Below are 19382 nucleotides of genomic sequence, written 5' to 3' on the forward strand. Positions count from 1 at the left end.
GTGATTAGACTACTTGACCAAATAAAAACTTAGACATTTCCCAATTTTAGTTGTGGTATAGTTTTAGCAATTGTAACTAGTCAAGTGCACCCTACACGTGCATATCTAAGAGTATAATAGTGGAAAGTAATGACATGCAAATGTAAGTAGAGGGTAGGGATAGGAAGATCAAATGCAAAGGTTGACACGTCGAATTTTGGCGTGGTTCTGATGGGTGGTGCTATCGTACGTCCATGTTAGTGGAGACTTCAACCCACGGAGGTTAACAACTGCGAGAGTCTACAGAGGGCTCCACCCACAAGAGGTCCACGAAGAAGCGGCCATGTCTATTCCACCATGGCTTACGTCCACACAGGACTAGAACTAGTAGAAAACAGGGCATCGGTCTCGGTTCCCAAGGGCCTTTAGTCCCGGTTCTGTACCCGGGATAGGGCAATCGGGACAAAAGAACCAATTTTTAGTCTGGGTTGCGTTACGAACCGGGACACGGCAATCGGGACGCAGGAGGACCTTTTGTCTTGATTGGTAACACCGATCGGGACTAAAAGGCACTCATGCGTCAGCACTACTAAGCCATGGGGTTTACTTTTTTTTAGATGGGGGTTAATCCGTGAACGCATGGGTCGACCGACGCGTCACACATATTGATATACAACATTAGTACAAATTATGGAAGAACAATATCCAACATTAGTACATATTAGATGGATGCGAGAGACCAAGTTGAATTAGAGGAAAAGACGATGTTGCGATTCGCAGCATCGTATTTTCCTCTAATTCAACTTGGTCTATTGCATCCATCTAATTTGTACTGGTATATGTCATATAACAACTCATCGGCATCTTAATAAACTCTTTATTATTCTAGGTAAAATAGCATAAAAAGGTGAACTCATCATCATTCTGGTTGTTATCATACTAGCAAGTGATCAAGTTATCACAAGTTAGAAACACTAATAAGTGCTCTCTCCTAGGTAAAATAACATAAATAGGTAAACTCTTGCATCTTCGTATTGAAAATACAGATCAACCTATCTCCAACTTGTGGCGTGATCAACCTATCTCCAGCAATCAAGATATCATGTCCAAGTGGTTGTGTGGATGCTTTCATTGCCTTGCTCCATCCTCTGATTTTCAGGGTTTCTTCACTTTGATGTTCAGGGTTTCTTCACTATGCTTCGGAATGGCCCGAGGCAAAGATTTATATATGGAAAGTTGTTTTCACAGTTGATACGTCTCAAACGTATCGACTTTTCCAAACACTTTTGCTATTGTTTTGACCTCATTCTTGCATGATTTGAATGAAACTAACCCGGACTGACGCTATTTTCAGCAGAGCTGCGTGTATGGTTTTCTTGTGTGCGGGAAAATGGATATTTAGACGTCCCGGAAAATTCCCATAAAAACTAGAGAAAATCCACGCACCGGGAGGGACCATGGGCCAGAAGATGGGCCAGAGGGGAGCCATAGGGCCCCCAGGCGACCAGCTGGCGCGGCCTGCCCCCTGGCCGCACGGGAGGCCGCCTGGGTGGGGCCCACCCCCTCTGGTGCCCTACTTTGGCTCCTATTTTTACCCGTGACGAGGAAATTCCAGAACATAAGTCATTTTGCAAGTTCGCGATGCGGAGCCGCTGCCACCCTCGGTTCTTCTTCGGGAGAGCTAATTTGGAGGCTGTTTTGGCCTCTGGAGAGGGGAAATCATCGCCATCATCATCACGATCACCACTCCATCATCCTTCCATGGCTTCTCCCATCATGTGTGAGTAATTCCCTGCTATAGGCGAAGGGGATGTGAGAGATTGGATGAGTTAGATCATGTAATAGCTCGTCGGATTGTTGGGGGCATGTTGCCTATCATTTACTATGGTGTTTATCATCTTTGCTACTACTTGTTACTCTTAATGCTTGTCACTTTGGGCCCGAGTGCCATGATTTCAGATCTGAATACCTTATGTTTTCATGAATATATTTGTGTTCTAGATCCTACCTATGAGTAGTATGCACCTATTACAGTCCGGAACCGGCGATCCCAATGGCGACAACTTGGGACACCAAAGGGGATAGACTATAGTTTGAGGATTCCATGTATCCATTGATTGTTAATGCTTTGTTCCGGTGCTCTTTGACACGAGCACCTTAATCTCCGTAAGTTCCTTTTGGCCCCATTGATAGAGGGATGGTAGGACAAAAGATGTTGTGCAAGTTCTTATTGCAAGCACGCACGACTACCGCGGGATACATGCCTAATGTTTGATATATGCCTAGATGATCATTACTTTTCTATGTGCCTTGCCCCAAGTTAAATACATGATATTTCTCATCCATGACCAACCATCCATCTCCTTAACCTACAGTGTTTTAATCCTGCTGGTCACAAGCAGCTTTACTTTCGCCGTTTTACTTTCGTTGCTTTGCCACTATTATTTTCGTTGCCACCATCACTTCCATATCACTGTTGCTACTAATATTTCATTGCCAAGCAAGTATCTTTCAGGTGCGGTTGAATTGACAACTCAACTGTTAAAGCTTATAAATATTCTTTGGCTCCCCTTGTGTCGAATCAATAAATTGGGTTAACTTACCTGCGAAGACTGTTGCGATCCCCTACACTTGTGGGTTATCAACGGTCTCGGAAAAAGTTTCAGTTTTTACGGCATTGTACCAGGAAGCTTCCAGAAGGTTTTGGAAACTTCCGGAGGAGTCTAGAAGTCCACCAAGGGTTCTACCACGCCCCAAGGGTCAGCATGGGTTGAGGGGAGTCGCCCTAGCCTTATTGGGCCAGGCGCACAAGCCCCTGAAGGCCATGCAGTTGGGAAAAGTGGAAAGTCCACCTTTGTATGGAGAGAGAGGAGGATGACTAGGATTCCATCTCCTCCCCCTTGGTTGCACCCCTAGGGCTTGAGGGACCGGTTGTCCTTCACACCCCTCCAACTATATATAGAGGGTAGGGGGCGCCCCAAGAGGACACACCAAGCCCTTAGCACCCCTCTCTCCCATGTTATTCCGTAGCTCCTACGTTCGTAGTTCTAGTAGTGTTTGGCGAAGCCGTGATGAACTAGATCCACCACCACCTCCAGCACGCCGTCATGCTGGTTGAGAACCCATCTACTACTCCGTCCTCGCTCCCTGGATCGAGGAGGTAGAGACGTCATCGAGCTGCACATGTGCTGAACGCGAAGGTGTCGTCCGTTGGCGCTGGATCGGGATGGATCGCGATTGGATCGTGAAAACGTACGACTACATCAACTATGTTTCTAATGATTCTACTTAGTGATCTACAATGGTATGTAGACACACTCTCCTTCGCGTAGCTATGCAACTCCATAGATAGATCTTCGGTGTTCGTAGGAATTCTTTTGTTTCCCGTGCAACATTCCCTGACACCCCCCCACACAACACAAATCAGAGCACGGTTTTCTAGTTGTTTATACCTGTTGGAACGACTCTCCTTTACTATTTTTTAACTCAAATTAATTCAAATCCTAACAAATTAATTCAACTAAAGATATGATTATGTAACAAGGGCTAACTTGAAGGTGGGGAGGCGGTCCTTTTCTGAAAGTATAATGGTGATTGTCCGGCATAGGTCACTGGATGTGAACACAATCAAAGGAAAAACCGAAGGACCTCTTTCCGACTGCTCTCATTCTCTCTTCCCCTGCTTCGAGATAGTTCGTCGTTCCCGGCCGCTACAACCCCTTCCCTCTCGCCTAGCCTTGCCGTCGGGGAGTTGGGTGAGGGTCCCATATGGTTCCCTTTCCTAGTTCGTAGTTAGATTTAGGGCTAGATAATAATTTCCAATTGACGACTTGCACCCCTTTTGCTCACTATTCATGGGGAGAGCGGAGGTTGGTGGATCAGGTGATAGCTGCATGAATAAGCTCATGGACCAATTTAATCTCGCAAGAGTGGAAGAATTTTTCCATGCGTCCTTTGTCATCATGGTGACGAATGAGAAGACGATGGTTTCCGATGTGTGATACGGAGTACCTACGGAGGCTCCGTCTTCCTCATACCCTCGACGGTATTCTGCAGTGGCCTCGATTGCTCCACTGTTGATTGTTCTAGCCAGATTACGACTCTTCTCCTCCCGGCCATGGTGCTGAAACGAAGGCACACCGTCCATTCATTGTTTGTCCCGATGACGACAAAGGAACGATGAGGTCTCCTTCCCAAGTAGTTTTCTCCCCCGTGAGAGGGGGTTCTTGGCCTGACGGTGAAGCTCGAAGATGATGGATCATGGATCACATTGCAATATTCCTATTGTGTCTACTGTCTTTTCTCTAAAGTACTTGGGTTGACTTGTAATTTTGTATTTCTTTGGGTTCCCTTTGTGGGTGTACTGTATTGCAAATATGGAATGAAGCGGTTCCAGACCCTTCTAAAGTTGTCCCCTTCTAAAAAAGGGTAACAAATCTTGATTTGTTTCTTTTATTTTTACGCAAATTTAAATACCAAATGCCAATTCAAACCAGTCTAGAATTTTCTCGTAAATGAAGTTACATATTTAGAATCCAAAAGACATATTTTGGCGGAAATGTTTCTAGCTATTCGAACGTGGTGGAGTACCAGCTCTCCTCTCCTTCGAACTTAAATTAATTTGAATACCTTCAAATTAATTCAAATAAAAGATCTTATCATTTAACAATGTAATATCTTAATAATTATTTTATTAAAAATGTTAGACACATACAAATAGCGTGAGTTAGGATATCCTAGTCTCATCAACGGAAGAAAGAAAGAGGGGCGTTTTCAAAAAGTGTCATAGGGGACTTGGCCACAACCTGGGTGGGTGGGGTGGGGTGGCCTTGGGACGTTTCCGAAAATATAGAAGGACGTTTTCAAAAAAATTGCAGAGGGGCTTGGGCGGGGTGGGGTGGGGTGGGGTGGGGTGGCGTGGGGTTCCGGTGGCGAGGCTGGCTCCCCTATACATATATTTCCCCCTTCCTCTTCCAAAACAAACAAACAAACGAACGAATTCTGCCCCCGCCCCCAAATAACCAGCCCGCCGCTGTCCTGTCGACCTCGCCGGCACCGCCGTGATCGATCGATGGGGAGCTCCGTCGATGTCATCCCCGATTGGGTGGGCGACTTGGGCGAGTCCGTCGGCCCCGTGGACTACGGCTGCGTTCGCCGGTGCCGCCACCGCCGGCTTGCCACCTACCTCTGTCTCCACGGCTTCCGCGACGCCCTGCGAGGGTACGTACGTGCGCATCCCCCTCCGTCCTCCTAAGCTGCTTCGCTCGCTCAACGGCGGCCGCCATTGGCCAATGAATCACTCGCAGGCTGCTCAACGAGACGGACGCGTACATGAGCGTCATCCACCTGTCGCGGCTGGTGCAGCAGGGCCTCTGGGACGACGCCGTCGCCTACGTCTCCCGCTTCCTGCGCCCGGCCTCGCACCCGCAGAGCGACGAGGCCCAGGTGCTCCTCCACTTCCTCATGCAACATGCGGCCTTCGCCAGCATGGTCGCCGGCAAGCCCGACCGCAACCTCAGCTACTTCAACAGCAGGTTCAACACAAGGTACCTCAAGCACGACGACTCCGTCTCCCCCGACACCATCCGGATCCGCTCCATCGTCCTCTCCATTCTCCATTCGGAGCAAGCCAGGTACTACTATTCTCCGCGTCTGTCTGTCTGTCTGTCGATTCCTGCAATTTTCAAGCCATCTTCAGTTACTACCCAAAATTCCCCTCTTTAATTACTACTACCTCTCAACTTTAATATGATCTGTCACTTCACTTGATGTCTGTCTGTCGATTCGTGCAAGAAGATCGTCGCTGGACTGGGACCGCGTTCGTTGCAAGGCGTCTCAAATCGCCCAACACTTGGCTTATAAGGCTCCAGAGTTGAGAAACCTGGCCCTGTTGCCGGGCGGCCCGACGATGCCTCACGATGTGCTTCCCATCGGATTCAGGTGATTCCGGCTCCATACTCCATCAGTTTGGTCGCCCATGTTCACTTGATGTATTCCATTCTAGGAAATGTGTAAAATTAGCCTGTCGAATTCACTGTAACTCATTGTGATTGCCCTGCAATCTTGCTTGGCCAGGTCCCGTCAGAGGCGTCACGCCTACCAATTTCATTGTATCAATACAGTAACTTTGATACCATAAAAATATAAAGTCTCACATTGATTTCCCTGCAATCTTGTTTGCCTAGGTACCGTCGGAGGCGTCACGTGAAGGAACAAGACCTGCCAGCACCTAAAACTCTCGCCAAGATCTACCTTAGGACCAAAAAGAGGTAAAAATATGATCTTGAAACAAGGCGAATTTTGAACCCCCTGCCCCTCTTGAGGCGTCCTAAAAAAGCATGGCGAATTTAAGGCGTCTCTCGGTTCTGCTCTTAATGGCTCTTTCTTGACCAACTCAGCACATCTTCCATGTTTTGCAGTGTGCCTTCGTCGACTCGCAGTGACGAGTTAAACAGTGGTACAATGCCCTATTTACAAGCATCTTATGATCAAGCAATATACTTCCTTGTAGATTCTATATATGTGATGCTAAATGCCATCGTTACTGCTTTTGTGGCAGGATTGACAGACAAGACAAGGAAGTGGTTGGTAGATCTTATTGGTAAAACTAGCCTCTGCCCTTGTGTCCTTATCTTATTTACTTTGCACTTTACACATCTATTGCTGTGCTCGACTTAGTGTCAATTCAGATATACGTATTTGGCACTTGGCAGCAAGCTATGAGGCCCTTTCATTTTACCCCTTCGCTCTTTTGAAAAACCTCTTGCATCATGATGATGTGAATGCATATAAACTGATCAACCTGTGTCATATATCTTCAGATGAAAGTTTGCAAGCTGGTTTGGAACTTCAGTCAAGTGGGAATGAAGGTAACCTTCGCTTAGTCCAGTCATTTTCATTGTCTCCACTGGTTATATGGGCTCCCTACTAGCCGCCTAATTGGCTGAATCCTTTTGGCAGACATCTGCCACAATATCTTAAATCAGTCTGAATGTTTACTTCCCTTCCAACTTTAGTATCGCACTTAATGTCATAGTTTGGAGACCATAGCCCTGTTGATTAATTATATGCAGAATTAGTATGAATTAATTCTTGCTGCACTGATATTTTTCAACTGTGTCTAATTTCCATATTTGTGTTGGTGCGTCGTTTTTATTATTTGCTGCTTCCAAAGTGCTCCGTGATGTTTATGTTTTGGATATTCCTATGTTGTGGTCTATGTGGCTATGTGGCCATTATCTATGATCCGGTGCAACACGTTTCTTTGAGTGATGCCTGGTAGAAATACATTTCCCTTTTGCGTTTGCATTCTTCCATTCTGTGGTTAGTTATTTTCCATTGTGTGTCTGCTTTTGTGCATGGTAAGTTCAGAACCATTGTCTTGCAGTTTATTACTTTATTAGTGCTTCGCTACATACTACTAGTTCTAACTGTTGAACCTCTTGCAGGTGTTCCTGGTGCTCCAGTCACAAACACCATGTCTGGTACCGCAACACATCTTACTAAAAATTCTGAGACCTCGTCATTGACAAATTCAGGTAATTTTGATGAACACACTCAATCATTATCAAACCTCAATTTGCGTCGCAACTTATCCTCAATTATTTGTTTCTAGCTATCACCAAATGTATGTGTGAAAGGGCTATGCGTCATTGCTGCGTGGTGGTTTAGATGACCAAAATAATCATTGATATGCCACTTAGGCCTTCTTTTAATATTTTATAATAATGAAAAGTATATCAGTTATAAATAATAACCAAACTTCCTTTGAAAACACATTGGTAAAGTTTTAGTTGAATCATAGTGGAAGTTGATTCGGTTAACCTGTAATACCTTGTAGTGCTAAGCTCTGTTCCACTTCCAGCCCTTACAGTTTGGTTCATATGTGCATTGTGTGCCCTTATTTATTATTGGGGCCTATCTCTAAAAGATCTGGGGGTACTGTTGGAACATTTTCCCCTGGAGTTTTCCATTCTGTCATTCTTTTATTGTTTGCTTGATGTTGTTATTTGCACTTTATATTGGCGCCTTGCTATCTGCTACCAATTCTAACTGCCAGATTTGTTGCAGGTGCTGCTTTTGCTCCAGTTTTGCAGACTATGTTCAGTACCTTGACAACATGTTCTGAAGTATCTGGTGTCTCATCGGTGGCAAATCCAGGTAAATAAGGTTGAGCACCTGTTTTTCACACATGAACAAACTTCCCTAGTTAATTCCTGAAATATTAATTGTTAGAGACCGTCAACAATCAAGTTTTGCTAGTCTTCACTTCACCGGTACTTAGTTACCTGCTAACGTCTCTAATACGAATGTATTACAGGTGCTCCTGCTGCTTCAGTTTCTCAGACTGTGAACGTGGCAGAGAGTGATCAGAACACTGGAACCGCACCAGCGATAAATGCAGGTAAATTAGTTGGATACCGCCAGTTGTTTGCATACATGGATGAAACTCCATTTGCTCAGTTCATCCCTAATCCTGTTGTCATAGAACAACAAATATATAGTCAAGTGCCTGCTTACATTGCTAATACATTGCTAGTTTTTATTAGATATAACACCAACATGTACATATTCATTTGTATATTCACATCAAGGTATGTATATATTCATGTGTATATTTACATCAAGGTATGTATATATGTATGTACGTATGTATTGTGCTGGGTGCACTTGGTAAAGAGGAAGGAAGGAGGCTTTGCTTTTTTCACGTGAAGTTTATATATGTATGTAAGTATGCATGCATGCATGTATGTATATATGTTCCTGTACTAAGAAGAGCTGGTGTACTTAATTGTTGATGTGCAGGCATGTGAAGCTTGAGGAGGGATGCATGAAAGCTTGTCCAGTCCAGTCCATGGGATGGGTGGTGTTTCCTTGTGGACTTGCTGGTTCAAGACACAAGATAGAGAGACTTTTACCTTGGTGTTGTTACTGATGCAGGGTTGGGTTCATCCGTTCATGTAATGGCCACCGTTTTGCTTATAGACACACAGTGATGAGTTATGGTCAAATATCAGCAGAAAATAAATAAATGTATGCATGTAATGTACTCCCTCCGTTACTAAATATAAGTTCTTTTAGAGATTTCACAAAGGGACTACATACGGAGTAAAATGAGTGAAATCACACTTTAATATAGGTCTATATACATCCATATGTAGTCCTCCAATGAAACTTCTAAAAAGACTTATATTTAAAAACGGAGGGAGTATCAAGTATGACGCAGGAGGAAGTTCCTTTTGTTGTTGTAGCTACTGATATATACATGCATGCTTGGGGTGCACCGCTTTGATTGTACTCCCTTTGTACCAAAATACTTGTAGTTGGGGAAAAGTCTTGTTCTCCCCAACTACAAGTATTTTCGTACAGAGGCAGCAGACAGTAGTGATGCCAAGTATCAGCAGCAAATGCATGCATGCATGTAATGTACTCACTCTGAGGAAGTATAATTAATGCATATTTGGAAAATTAGACATGTTATATGTTCCTTTGGGGTCTAACTGAACAATGTTATTTCGGCAACAATCAAGGTCCATTCAACACTGGGATATTCTGATTTGATGGTCAGGAAATGGATTTTGATATTGGCAAAGCAGTGACGCTAGGACCAACGAGAATGCACTGTTTTTTTGAAGAAAAAAAAACTGTCCAGCAAAAAAAAAAAGGGTTGAATATTCGCTCATGTAGCCCATGGGCTGGCAGGCAGCGGCCCAGGAGGGCAGACCTGGCCACTGCCACAAACACAACCCACCACCGTCACCACTCCACTTCGTCCTCTCCTCCTCCCTCCTTCGCTTCTCCGACGCCTGCAGCGCAGCGCACAAATACCACCACAGGTTGCTTCTCGGCTGCCGGCGCATTTCCTCCTTCTCCCCTAACCTCCCTGCACCCGTCCTGCAGCAGCGGAGCCTCGACATGGATGCGCCCGCGCCCGGCTATGGCCTCGGACTCGGAGTCGGAGGGAGCAAGCAGGGCGCCGACGAGGAGGACGCCGCCGCAGAGGAAAGGTAACTTCTTTTGGAATTCTATTGACTCCTTCAATCTGCTCCGAGCCGCATGAGGCAGATCGGGAAGGATCGAAGCACCACGCTTGGCTGCTTGCTTGCGTTGGACTTGGACATGGCGCCGCCGTCGGCCCGCCCCGGCAGCCACCCTTGTGGCTGTGGTGGCGCGGGCGCGGGATGAACGTCCCTCACGAATCTTTCCACGCGCACGGGCGCCGACCTCTCTCTCACTTTCTCTCCTCCTAGTGATCGATTTTGTTCTACCCGTGTGTCTGCAGGTTTGATCCGGCCAACTTTCTGGTCGACTATGAGGAGGATGAGATCCTTGGGGATCCTAACGAGGAGCAACCGTAAGTTACAAATCTGTCTCCTTTGCCCCCCAGAATCTGCTTATATATCTGTGGTTGCTAGCTAAGCTTTGAGGGTGCCTTGCCTTCATCATGTTGTGTCCTAGCTCATGCCCTGGTTTTGATTCTGCCAACCCTAAACTGCAGCACCAGTGAGTCACCAAAGCTAGCTCTTTTTTATGTCTCTGATGTTTTTTGCCTCAAGGTGATCATGCTCTGTCCTAGGATCCTAACTCATGCCCTGATTTTGGTTCTGCCAATCCTAACCAGCAGCACCAATGAGTCTCCAAAGCTGTTTTTTTTTTGTGTCCCATGTTTTGTGCCTCAGGGTGATCTTGCTCTGTCCTAGGCTCCTAGCTCATGCCCTGATTTTGGTTTTGCCAATCCTAACCAGCAGAACAAATGAGTTTCCAAAGCTGGCTTTATTTTTGTCTACGATGTTTCGTGCCTCAGGATGATCATGCTCTGTCCTAGGCTACTAGCTCATGCCCTGGTTTTGGTTCTGCCAATACTAACTAGCAGCACCACCAATGAGTCTCCAAAGCTGGATTTTTTGCCTCCCGTGTTTTGTGCCTCAAGGTGATCATGCTCTGGTTATTTAAGTGGATCAAACTGATTCTCCGTAGATGAATTGATACACTGCTCATGTAACCTCCATCGTACAAGCTAGCGGTAGCAGTGTTGTGTCCCTCTTTCTTTCTATACCTGTAGATGTTGCAATTGATTAGCATTATTATTCATTGATTTAGTCAGCAATGCTGAATCCATTGACTCACTGAAATCACAATTTGAGCAATTCTAGAGTAGCAGCCAACATTGGGCCTGCTATGATGCAACTCTTTTACAGTTTCAATCTATGACGACCATCACCCTAGCTAGCTAGCCAGGCCAACAGAGAAGACCCCATGTTTTTTTGTGTGTGCCTCACTTTGATTCTAATTGATGTGCAAACTGACACTAGAACTCTTCTGTCTTTCTTCTTGTAAATATGTGTAGGATGTTTGTTGATGGGGTCTATGATGTAGCTCAAGTTAATAACTTTATTGAAACGAATGAGTGGAACTTGCTTGAGGAACACCTCGTGAGTGCAATGCCTAGATCTCAGCGGAATGCCCACCCGTCTCTCGTTCATCCCACGCCCTTCATCACCATATGGAGACGCCGGGTATCGCTTTGAGCCACACATACAACATATTTTCTTTCTTTCAAATTTACTTGTGTTGATTCGGTCTACATATCAAACATTCCGCACGCCCCAGGTGATGGATCTGATTGGTGGAGGGAGGTACGATGAAGCAGCACAGATCTTTGTTGATAAGGTTGTGCCACTGAAAACTGTTGTTACCGCCTATGCTGATGCTGATAAGCTGTCCGAGGAGATAGCCCAGATTGAGAGAAGTGTCGGCTCGAGGACAAGGTACACAAAGTTGTTCCTTTGCTTGATCCTTCTTCTTCACCAAAGCATGCATGCAAAGGCAGCGCCGTTATGTTGTAGGCTTGTAACATGCATTTACAGTAGATAACTAATTAAAACGTGTGTTCTCTTCTGTCTATGTATGTAAATCCAGCTTTGCTCATGCCCACTGTGGGACAGAGCTTATGATGAAGCTCATCAACGATTACATGCGGCTTTATCTGCCAGATGTCATTGGGTATGTACATATTATACACTCGTAACCCATGATTGCATCTACTACTGTACCATGCATTTGCATGTCAATTGCTCCTCATGAGACCTCTCATATGTATAAATATCTCTAACGTTGCATTTCAGTCACCGGTGTCCGAAAGGGAAGCAGTCTGCATTGTGGGAGTTTGCTCTGAGTTTGAGCGTGCCGGTTCGTGGACTCAAAAAACACCCACATGTCCGGTGCCTAGTCTGCAGTGTGACGGACTTCAAGGGATGCAAGATCGGAGTGGACATGACGGAGCACCTGCAGGTGTGCCCTGGCATGACTCCAGAGGCGGAGAGGCGCTACCGCGATGCACTCAGGAAAGGTGGGAGCAAGAAGAAGAGGTACCTCGCCAACGTCGTCGACGTCAGCGTCTCAAAGGCTCCCAAGCTGACTGCGAACCTTCCAAGTCATACTCTTCACATCATACACCAGAAGGTAAGTGAGTCCATCCGATCATGCATGCTGCAAATTAACTAACTGCTCCCCCCGTCCCTGTCCCGTCCTCTCTCTCTCTCTATATATATATATATCTGAAACTGGAACATGAAACATGGAGGGATCAATCGGTAACTGAACTCAAGTGCGCGTGCATTGCAGGTGCAAGACGGAAGACAAGTGCTGGATACCATGAGGAGCAATCAACAAGCAGATGTCAACTTAGGGATCAATTCGCTTGACGGAATCCTGGAAAGCATTGGGGGCCTTGTCGCCTTGGCAATGCAAGGTCAAGCTGCCGCACCTCCTCCACAAGCGCAACAGCCTATTCCTGCTCAGGCCGTCATCGCTGTCGCCGTGCCAGTGCCACTCCAAGCGCCTGCCCCTGCTGCAGCTAACCCTCCGGCGCCTGCCCCTGCTCCTCCTGCGCACCAAGATGTTCCGGCGCCGCCTCCTGCTCTGCAAGGCGCACCCCAAGATGCTCCGGCGCCGCCTCCTGCTCTGCAAGGCGCACCCCAAGATGCTCCGGCGCCTCCTCCTGCTCTACAAGGCGCACCCCAAGATGCTCCGGCGCTCCCTCCTGCTATACAACTACAAGGCCTACCCCAAGATGCTCCGGTGCCTCCTGCTGCTCTGCAAGGCGCGGTCGTGCCTCCTCCGCCGCCCGCTCCTGCACCTGAAGACGGTGTGCCTGATTATTACTCGGCGTTTGACTATAGCGAATTCCTCCCCGAGCTGCCGGAGCTGTAGCAGTGCTTATGCTTCGGGTCAAGCGCCTGCTATGCAGCCGTGGACTTGTTCGATTGAGAAGACTCACGATGGTCATGGATGATTCCTCTGCTAACTTTCAACAATAAACAGCTATTGTCTGCTATTCTAATCTGAAACTAGTTAGTTACGAATGATCAATATATCTGCTAAGGTCTCCTGGTTGTACTTGGCATGAGATCGAGGGAACGCATCATAACTTCGCTTTTCCCCCCTCTTAACCATGGCATGCATGTCAAAGTCGTTTCTCTTTTCTACCACGTGACACATGTGGTAAGCTATCCAAATAATAATACTAAATTGTTTCTCTGTTCTAAATCATCTCCCACTTCAGTTTGTAATTTTTCTCCTTGGTCCTTCTTTTGTAAAACTTGAAAGTTAAGCATATATATCATCCGCTTTGAGTCAGTATGATCTACCCAGGGCTAAGACCTAAGAGAAGCTTTACCAAAGTCGCTCCTCCCTCCTAAGGGTGGACAGGGTCCGGGCCGGTACGGTCCCGGTTCGAGCCGTCGTTTGGAGCGGTTGTTGGCGCTCTGAGCCGGAACGGACTTAGAAGTCTGTCGGTCCCGATTTCAGGACCGGACTGGTGGACGTGAAACTTGGTGCGGGTCGACGGTCCTCGTGCTCCCGGTGATACCCAGTCGCTGCCATGTGGGCCCAGGATGTCGGAGAGGTCGTCAGAGAAGCAACACACCGTCCGGAGGTGGAGAAGATGCATCTAATGTGCGACGGCACATCGAAGAGGCCTAGAAGAGAGAGGGAGCGGCGTGGCCAGGCGGGGGAGAGGGCGAGCGGCTGCGCGAGGGAGAGGGGAGTGGCACATCGGAGAGGGGTACGAAGGAGAGGGAGTGTCGTGGGGGGAAAGATGAAGCGGTGCGGCGTGCGCAAGGGAGTGATGGGGCACGAGAGAGAGCGGGTGCGCATGGAGGGAGCTAGGTTAAGAGCCAAAATAGGTCGGGCCTCGTCCTCATGCAAAAGAAATAACTATTCTTCGATCCGCTTGGCCGGACCATGATATCGGCGAGGGTCCCAATCTTTCGATGAGATGGTGGCTATCGATTTGGTGGAGACGAATTTGACGATCCGACTACAAACATGCAGGACGTTGCGCCTTAGCAATCGCTAAACCAATTTCCAAGAGGTTATTGACCACGCCGAAGCACGATCAACCTGACCACGAAGGTCTATTCCTGCAAGCAATCGAAGAACAAGCAAAAAATTATATATTGCAATCTGAATATTGCAAATATAGATGAAGTATTGATAAGGGTGGGGATCCGAAAGCGGTCTTAATCTGATCGTTGGACACAAACGAAGTACACGAAATTGCAATGACAAACTTTTAACTAAACAAATCCCCAAGCAAAAAAGCTACTAGGTTGATCTACTTATATAGGAGCAAAGGATGTCGGCCAAGGAGGTGGGAGGACATCCCAAGGCAGCATAAAATTAACCCTAAGTCGTACAAGGCCTATGGGTCCAAGTGGAGGTGGTGCAACACCTTTGGATTTGTTGTTTGACTCGGATTCTGGTGCAACGTCATATTGTTTGGTCGATATCTCCATGCTCCGAACGAATTGGAAGATGAATCAAATTGGGCTGGAAAGCACATAAAATCTATTTTGCATCCCAAAACGAATCACCCAATTCGGAGTCTGAATGTAAAATTCGTTGGTGTTTTGGTACAGGTATGTATGTGCAGTCCGAATCTGAGTCCACAACGTGAAAGACTTGGATTCTATCTTCTCTTGGGCTAAAAGTAATGTGAAAGAACATCTAGAACAACAACTAATTATTTCCTTTGACATGATATGACCTCTTGAATAGCACCCAACCATTTCATCTTCCCTTGTCATCACACGTGGTTCATACAAGTATTCGGCCATTCTGCATTTAGGCATAAAATAAAAACAGGTGAAGTATTTTTGTTTCGGATAACATAAATAAATAATTGCATGAATTTTATCAGAAATAACCTTAAATAAATACGCATATGCAATGATTGTGATAATATCCAAGCTAGTCATGTCCTCATCAGACCGGGCATTTACCGAACCAGGCTGAAGTATTTTTAGTCCACTTTAAGGGACCGGACCGGTGTTTATTTTTAGCGGACTTGGACCGAGCCAGCCCGAACTGAGCGGACCGTGAGCCGGACCGTTTTGTCTACCCTTACTCCCTCCCAATAATAACAGTCAATTATTATGTCTGCTTCTGCTTCAGTACTTTTTTAAGACTACTTATAATGGGGAGTAACTTCGACTAGTAATATGTTACTAGTTTATATTAATGTCTTCATAGTGGGAAGTAACATATATGTGATGTTATGATACACTTCATTTAATAGTCTGTAGACTCATCTTTTTTTTTCTATGTGTGATGTTACTTATAGTGTGTAACTAGTTATGTTATTTAATTCAGAAGCAAATTTGCTGAGTTAGATATTATATTACCGTTGAAGTTACTCCATTATGGATATCTACACATAAGGACAAATAGCATATACCCATTCATAAAAACGAACAATGCGTTCTTATTATTCTTTTAAAGTCGTCACCACCAGTGTCCTCGACGGTACGCGTGGGTGTACATACATATGTACACCAGAACCGGCGTATGTGCGCCGCCTCGCCTCGTGTCGCATCACGAATTGGGAATCGATCAGTGGGCCGCGTCACATGTGGTCAGCGGGTCCTGTCGTGTCGCATGCCATAGCGTGTGTGGATGCCGAGTTGGACGATGCGAGACGCGTCTCGCCGGCTCCCAACACTACTAAAAACCTATAAAGGTGGAGCCTTAACAGTAGCGTGCCTCAAAGAAACACGCTATTGTTTTTTTTCAGTAGCGCAGGACAGCAAAACGCGTTATTGCTACACACTTAGCAGTAGCATGGGATAAAAAATCGCACTGCTGCTACGATGTGCCCATCCGAGTATGTAAAGTAGTAACGTGATGATCCACAAATATAAGGGATCAATCGTAGTCCTTTTGATAAGTAAGAGTGTCGAACCCAACGAGCAGTAGAAGGAAATAACAAGTGAATTTCAGCAAGGTATTCTCTCTTAGTGCTGTGAGTAACAATAGCAGATAGTTTTGTAGCAAGATAATTTGTAACAAGTGAAAACTAGCAATAGGAACAAGTGTGCAGCAAGGTAGCTCAATCTTTTTTATAGAAAAGGACATGCCAGAAAGTACTCTTATATTAAGCAAGCGCTCTCGAGGATACATGGGAATTTCTGTCTAGCCATGTTCATCACGTTGAGTTGATTCACATTCGCTACTTTGATGATTTGATATGTGGGTGTATCGGTGCTAAAGTGTTGTTCTTACTTGAACTAAAAACCTACTTAATTACTTATCTCGCAAGAATCCGCAACTATGAAATAAGAATTAAGATAAATCTAACCATAGCATAAAATGCATGGATCCAAATCAACCCCTTATGAAGCAACGCGTAAACTGTTGCTTAAGCTTCTGTCTCTCTAGCAGCCCATGATCTACTTGTTACTCCACAGTGACTTCGCTTAGGCCCATAACATGGTGAAGTGTCATGTAGTCGATGTTCACATGACACCATTAAGAGAAGTAACAACATACATATCATCAAAATATCGAATGAATACCAACTTCACAAGATTACTTATAACAAAACTTTTCCCATGCCCCGAGGAACAATAGTAACTACTCACACCTCATCAACATGTTCAAGATGAGAGGTATAATAATAATGATTAAGGATGTGAACATATTATCTTCCACCAAGTAATCTAACAAGCATCCACTACAAGATGTAATCAACACAACTAGTATCCCACATGTACCAATCTGAGGTTTTGGGACAAAGATTGAATATAAGAGATGAACTAGGGTTGGAGATGAGATGGTGCTGGTGAAGATGTTTATGAAGATTGGGCCTCCCACGAGGGAGGAAACATTGGTGATGACGATGGCTTTGATGTACCCCTCTTGGAGAGGAATTCCCCCGGCAGAATCTCATCGCTGGAGTGCAAAAGGGCCCTTGCCCAGGTTTTCGCCTCGATACGGCGACGCTTCGTCCCGAGAGATTGCTTATGATTTTTCTAGGGTAAAACACACCATATAGATGAAGATGGGGTCTGGAGGCCTGCAGGGGCTCCACAAGCCATCTCGACACGGCTAGGGGGTGGATGCGTCCTGTTGTCTTGTGTCCAGCAGGTGGCCCCCCTCTGGTATATTTTTGGCCCAATAATTCTTAACTATTCCATAAAAATTCTCTGTGAAGTTTCAGGTCATTTGGAGTCTGGTGATTTTTCTCCCTTTTTCTTGGTTTCTCGGTCCAGAATTCCAGTTTGCAGATATTTACCTCTTTGTGATGTATCTTCCATATTGAGAGAGAAAGGGCATAAGAATTATATGATAATAGGGAATAATGGACAAGAATAACATAAATATCAATAAGAAATCATGACGTAAAATGGACGTATCAACCCCCCCCCCCAAAGGTTAGACCTCGCTTGTCCTCAAGCAAAAGCCGAACTCAAGAATAATGATCACATGATTTGAGAGAGAGAAGTCGATAAAAACAGAATATGAACATGATAGCATCATGAATTTTAACATAGCAGCAAGTTTTTCATCATATAGTTTCTCATAAACAAGTAACAATCTATTCACAAATGAGGTAGTATGAAGCATAAAATTTACTGGGAACCAACAAACAATGTCATTAGTCATTGAGATAATCATAATTCATCATATTTAATAGAAGAGTCTATGTAAGAGCTTTTATTTCTAGCAAGTTCACATACTCAACTATCATGTAGGCTTCTATGATTGTTGACACACATTGCATATTTTTTGGAACTAGTGTTTCCATATGACACATAGGAAGACGGGGGGATTCACTATCTTAGCCACCCAACTTATTTGCCTCAAGGATAATGTCAACAATAATGAATCATGATCACCTACATTCAACTAGGTATATTTGTTTGGATCTTTCCTCAACATATAATGCTTGCTAACTAAGGAGTTGATAGGTAGGAACAATGGGAAATATTATTGACTTTTGCATGAAAATAAATTCTTATAAGAAGACAAAAGATAGACCCTTCGCAGAGGGAAGCAGATGTTGTCATGCGCTTTTATTTGTTTGATATGTGCAAGCTCTTAATGCAACGGAATGTCACTTTACATTGTCTCTTGTGATAGTGAACTTTATTATTCACTCTCTCGCTTTTATTTCTTCGCTATCACAAGATCGTACAAAGCTTATTTTCCCTTACAATAAAATATCATACATATTTAGAGGCAATTTTTATTGCCTTGTGCACCGATGAAAACTTACTTGAAGGATCTTACTCAATCCATGGGTAGGTATGGTGGACTCACATGGAAAGAAACTGGGCCTAAAGGGTATTCCTAAAGTTTTTGGCCAACAAAAGATCTAAGACAAGCATCACATGTCAAGGGATCCAAGACAATATAACTTCTATGCAAATGTAAAAAATAATGATCATTATGTTGTCTTCCATGTCCAACATCAACACTTAATCAGTATATAATATTTTATGGGGGCTCATAATCATAAAAGGTGTCCAAGATAGTGTATTTATATGTAAATCTCCTCTTTTCTATCATAATGTTGTATAGATCATATCAGTTACTAATGCTATGCTTGCTAGTTCTCAACATCTTTGTTCACTTATACCTTTTTATATTGTGAGGTCATTAATCCTCATGAGATAAGCACATGATCTTTTTTATTTCTTTCATTGCCATGCTACGATGATGGGGTGCATTGGAGTAAAGCACACGAACTCAAGTAATCTTTATTATATAACTCTCACACTTGATTACAAGGATAAATAGATCTTAAAAAAATCTAAGCAAAGCAAATCTGAAATTTTATTTCTCTAAATCATTGAAAACTAAGGATCGAACTAAGATAGATAATGATAAAAAAAGTGATGTTGCATGATATGATACCGGGACACCTCCCCCAAGCTTGGAACAAGCTAATGGTGGTGCCCATACCCATGTACTCAAGCGTCCTCCTTGAGTCATGATGGTGGTGATGCGGTGGCCTCCTTCTTCCCCAGCTCACGCTTGAGGATAAAATTTTCCTCCCTTAAGTCATAGTTCTCTTACTCAAGCTTTAGTGTCCTTTTGCATAGGGCTGCCTTGCTTTC

General features: G+C 44.8%; 2 protein-coding genes across 2 annotated transcripts; both read left to right on the forward strand.

The window, feature by feature from the left end:
• Nucleotides 1–4954: 4954 nt before the first annotated feature.
• On the forward strand, nt 4955–9024 carry LOC123449838. Its single transcript, XM_045127181.1, has 11 exons — nt 4955–5199; nt 5286–5612; nt 5776–5919; nt 6165–6248; nt 6399–6436; nt 6539–6580; nt 6801–6848; nt 7428–7517; nt 8050–8139; nt 8300–8383; nt 8785–9024. Exons 1-11 carry the CDS (start codon nt 5051–5053, stop codon nt 8790–8792), a joined length of 1104 nt encoding a protein of 367 aa, XP_044983116.1. The 5' UTR covers nt 4955–5050; the 3' UTR covers nt 8793–9024.
• Nucleotides 9025–9564: 540 nt separating this feature from the next.
• On the forward strand, nt 9565–13377 carry LOC123449839. Its single transcript, XM_045127182.1, has 7 exons — nt 9565–9986; nt 10262–10333; nt 11327–11495; nt 11590–11747; nt 11899–11982; nt 12105–12441; nt 12604–13377. The coding sequence occupies exons 1-7, from the start codon at nt 9670–9672 to the stop codon at nt 13189–13191; spliced, it is 1725 nt and encodes a 574-aa protein (XP_044983117.1). The 5' UTR covers nt 9565–9669; the 3' UTR covers nt 13192–13377.
• Nucleotides 13378–19382: the final 6005 nt, after the last annotated feature.

The sequence above is a fragment of the Hordeum vulgare genome, chromosome 4H (assembly GCF_904849725.1).
Source record: "Hordeum vulgare subsp. vulgare chromosome 4H, MorexV3_pseudomolecules_assembly, whole genome shotgun sequence".
Taxonomy (NCBI): Eukaryota; Viridiplantae; Streptophyta; class Magnoliopsida; order Poales; family Poaceae; genus Hordeum; species Hordeum vulgare.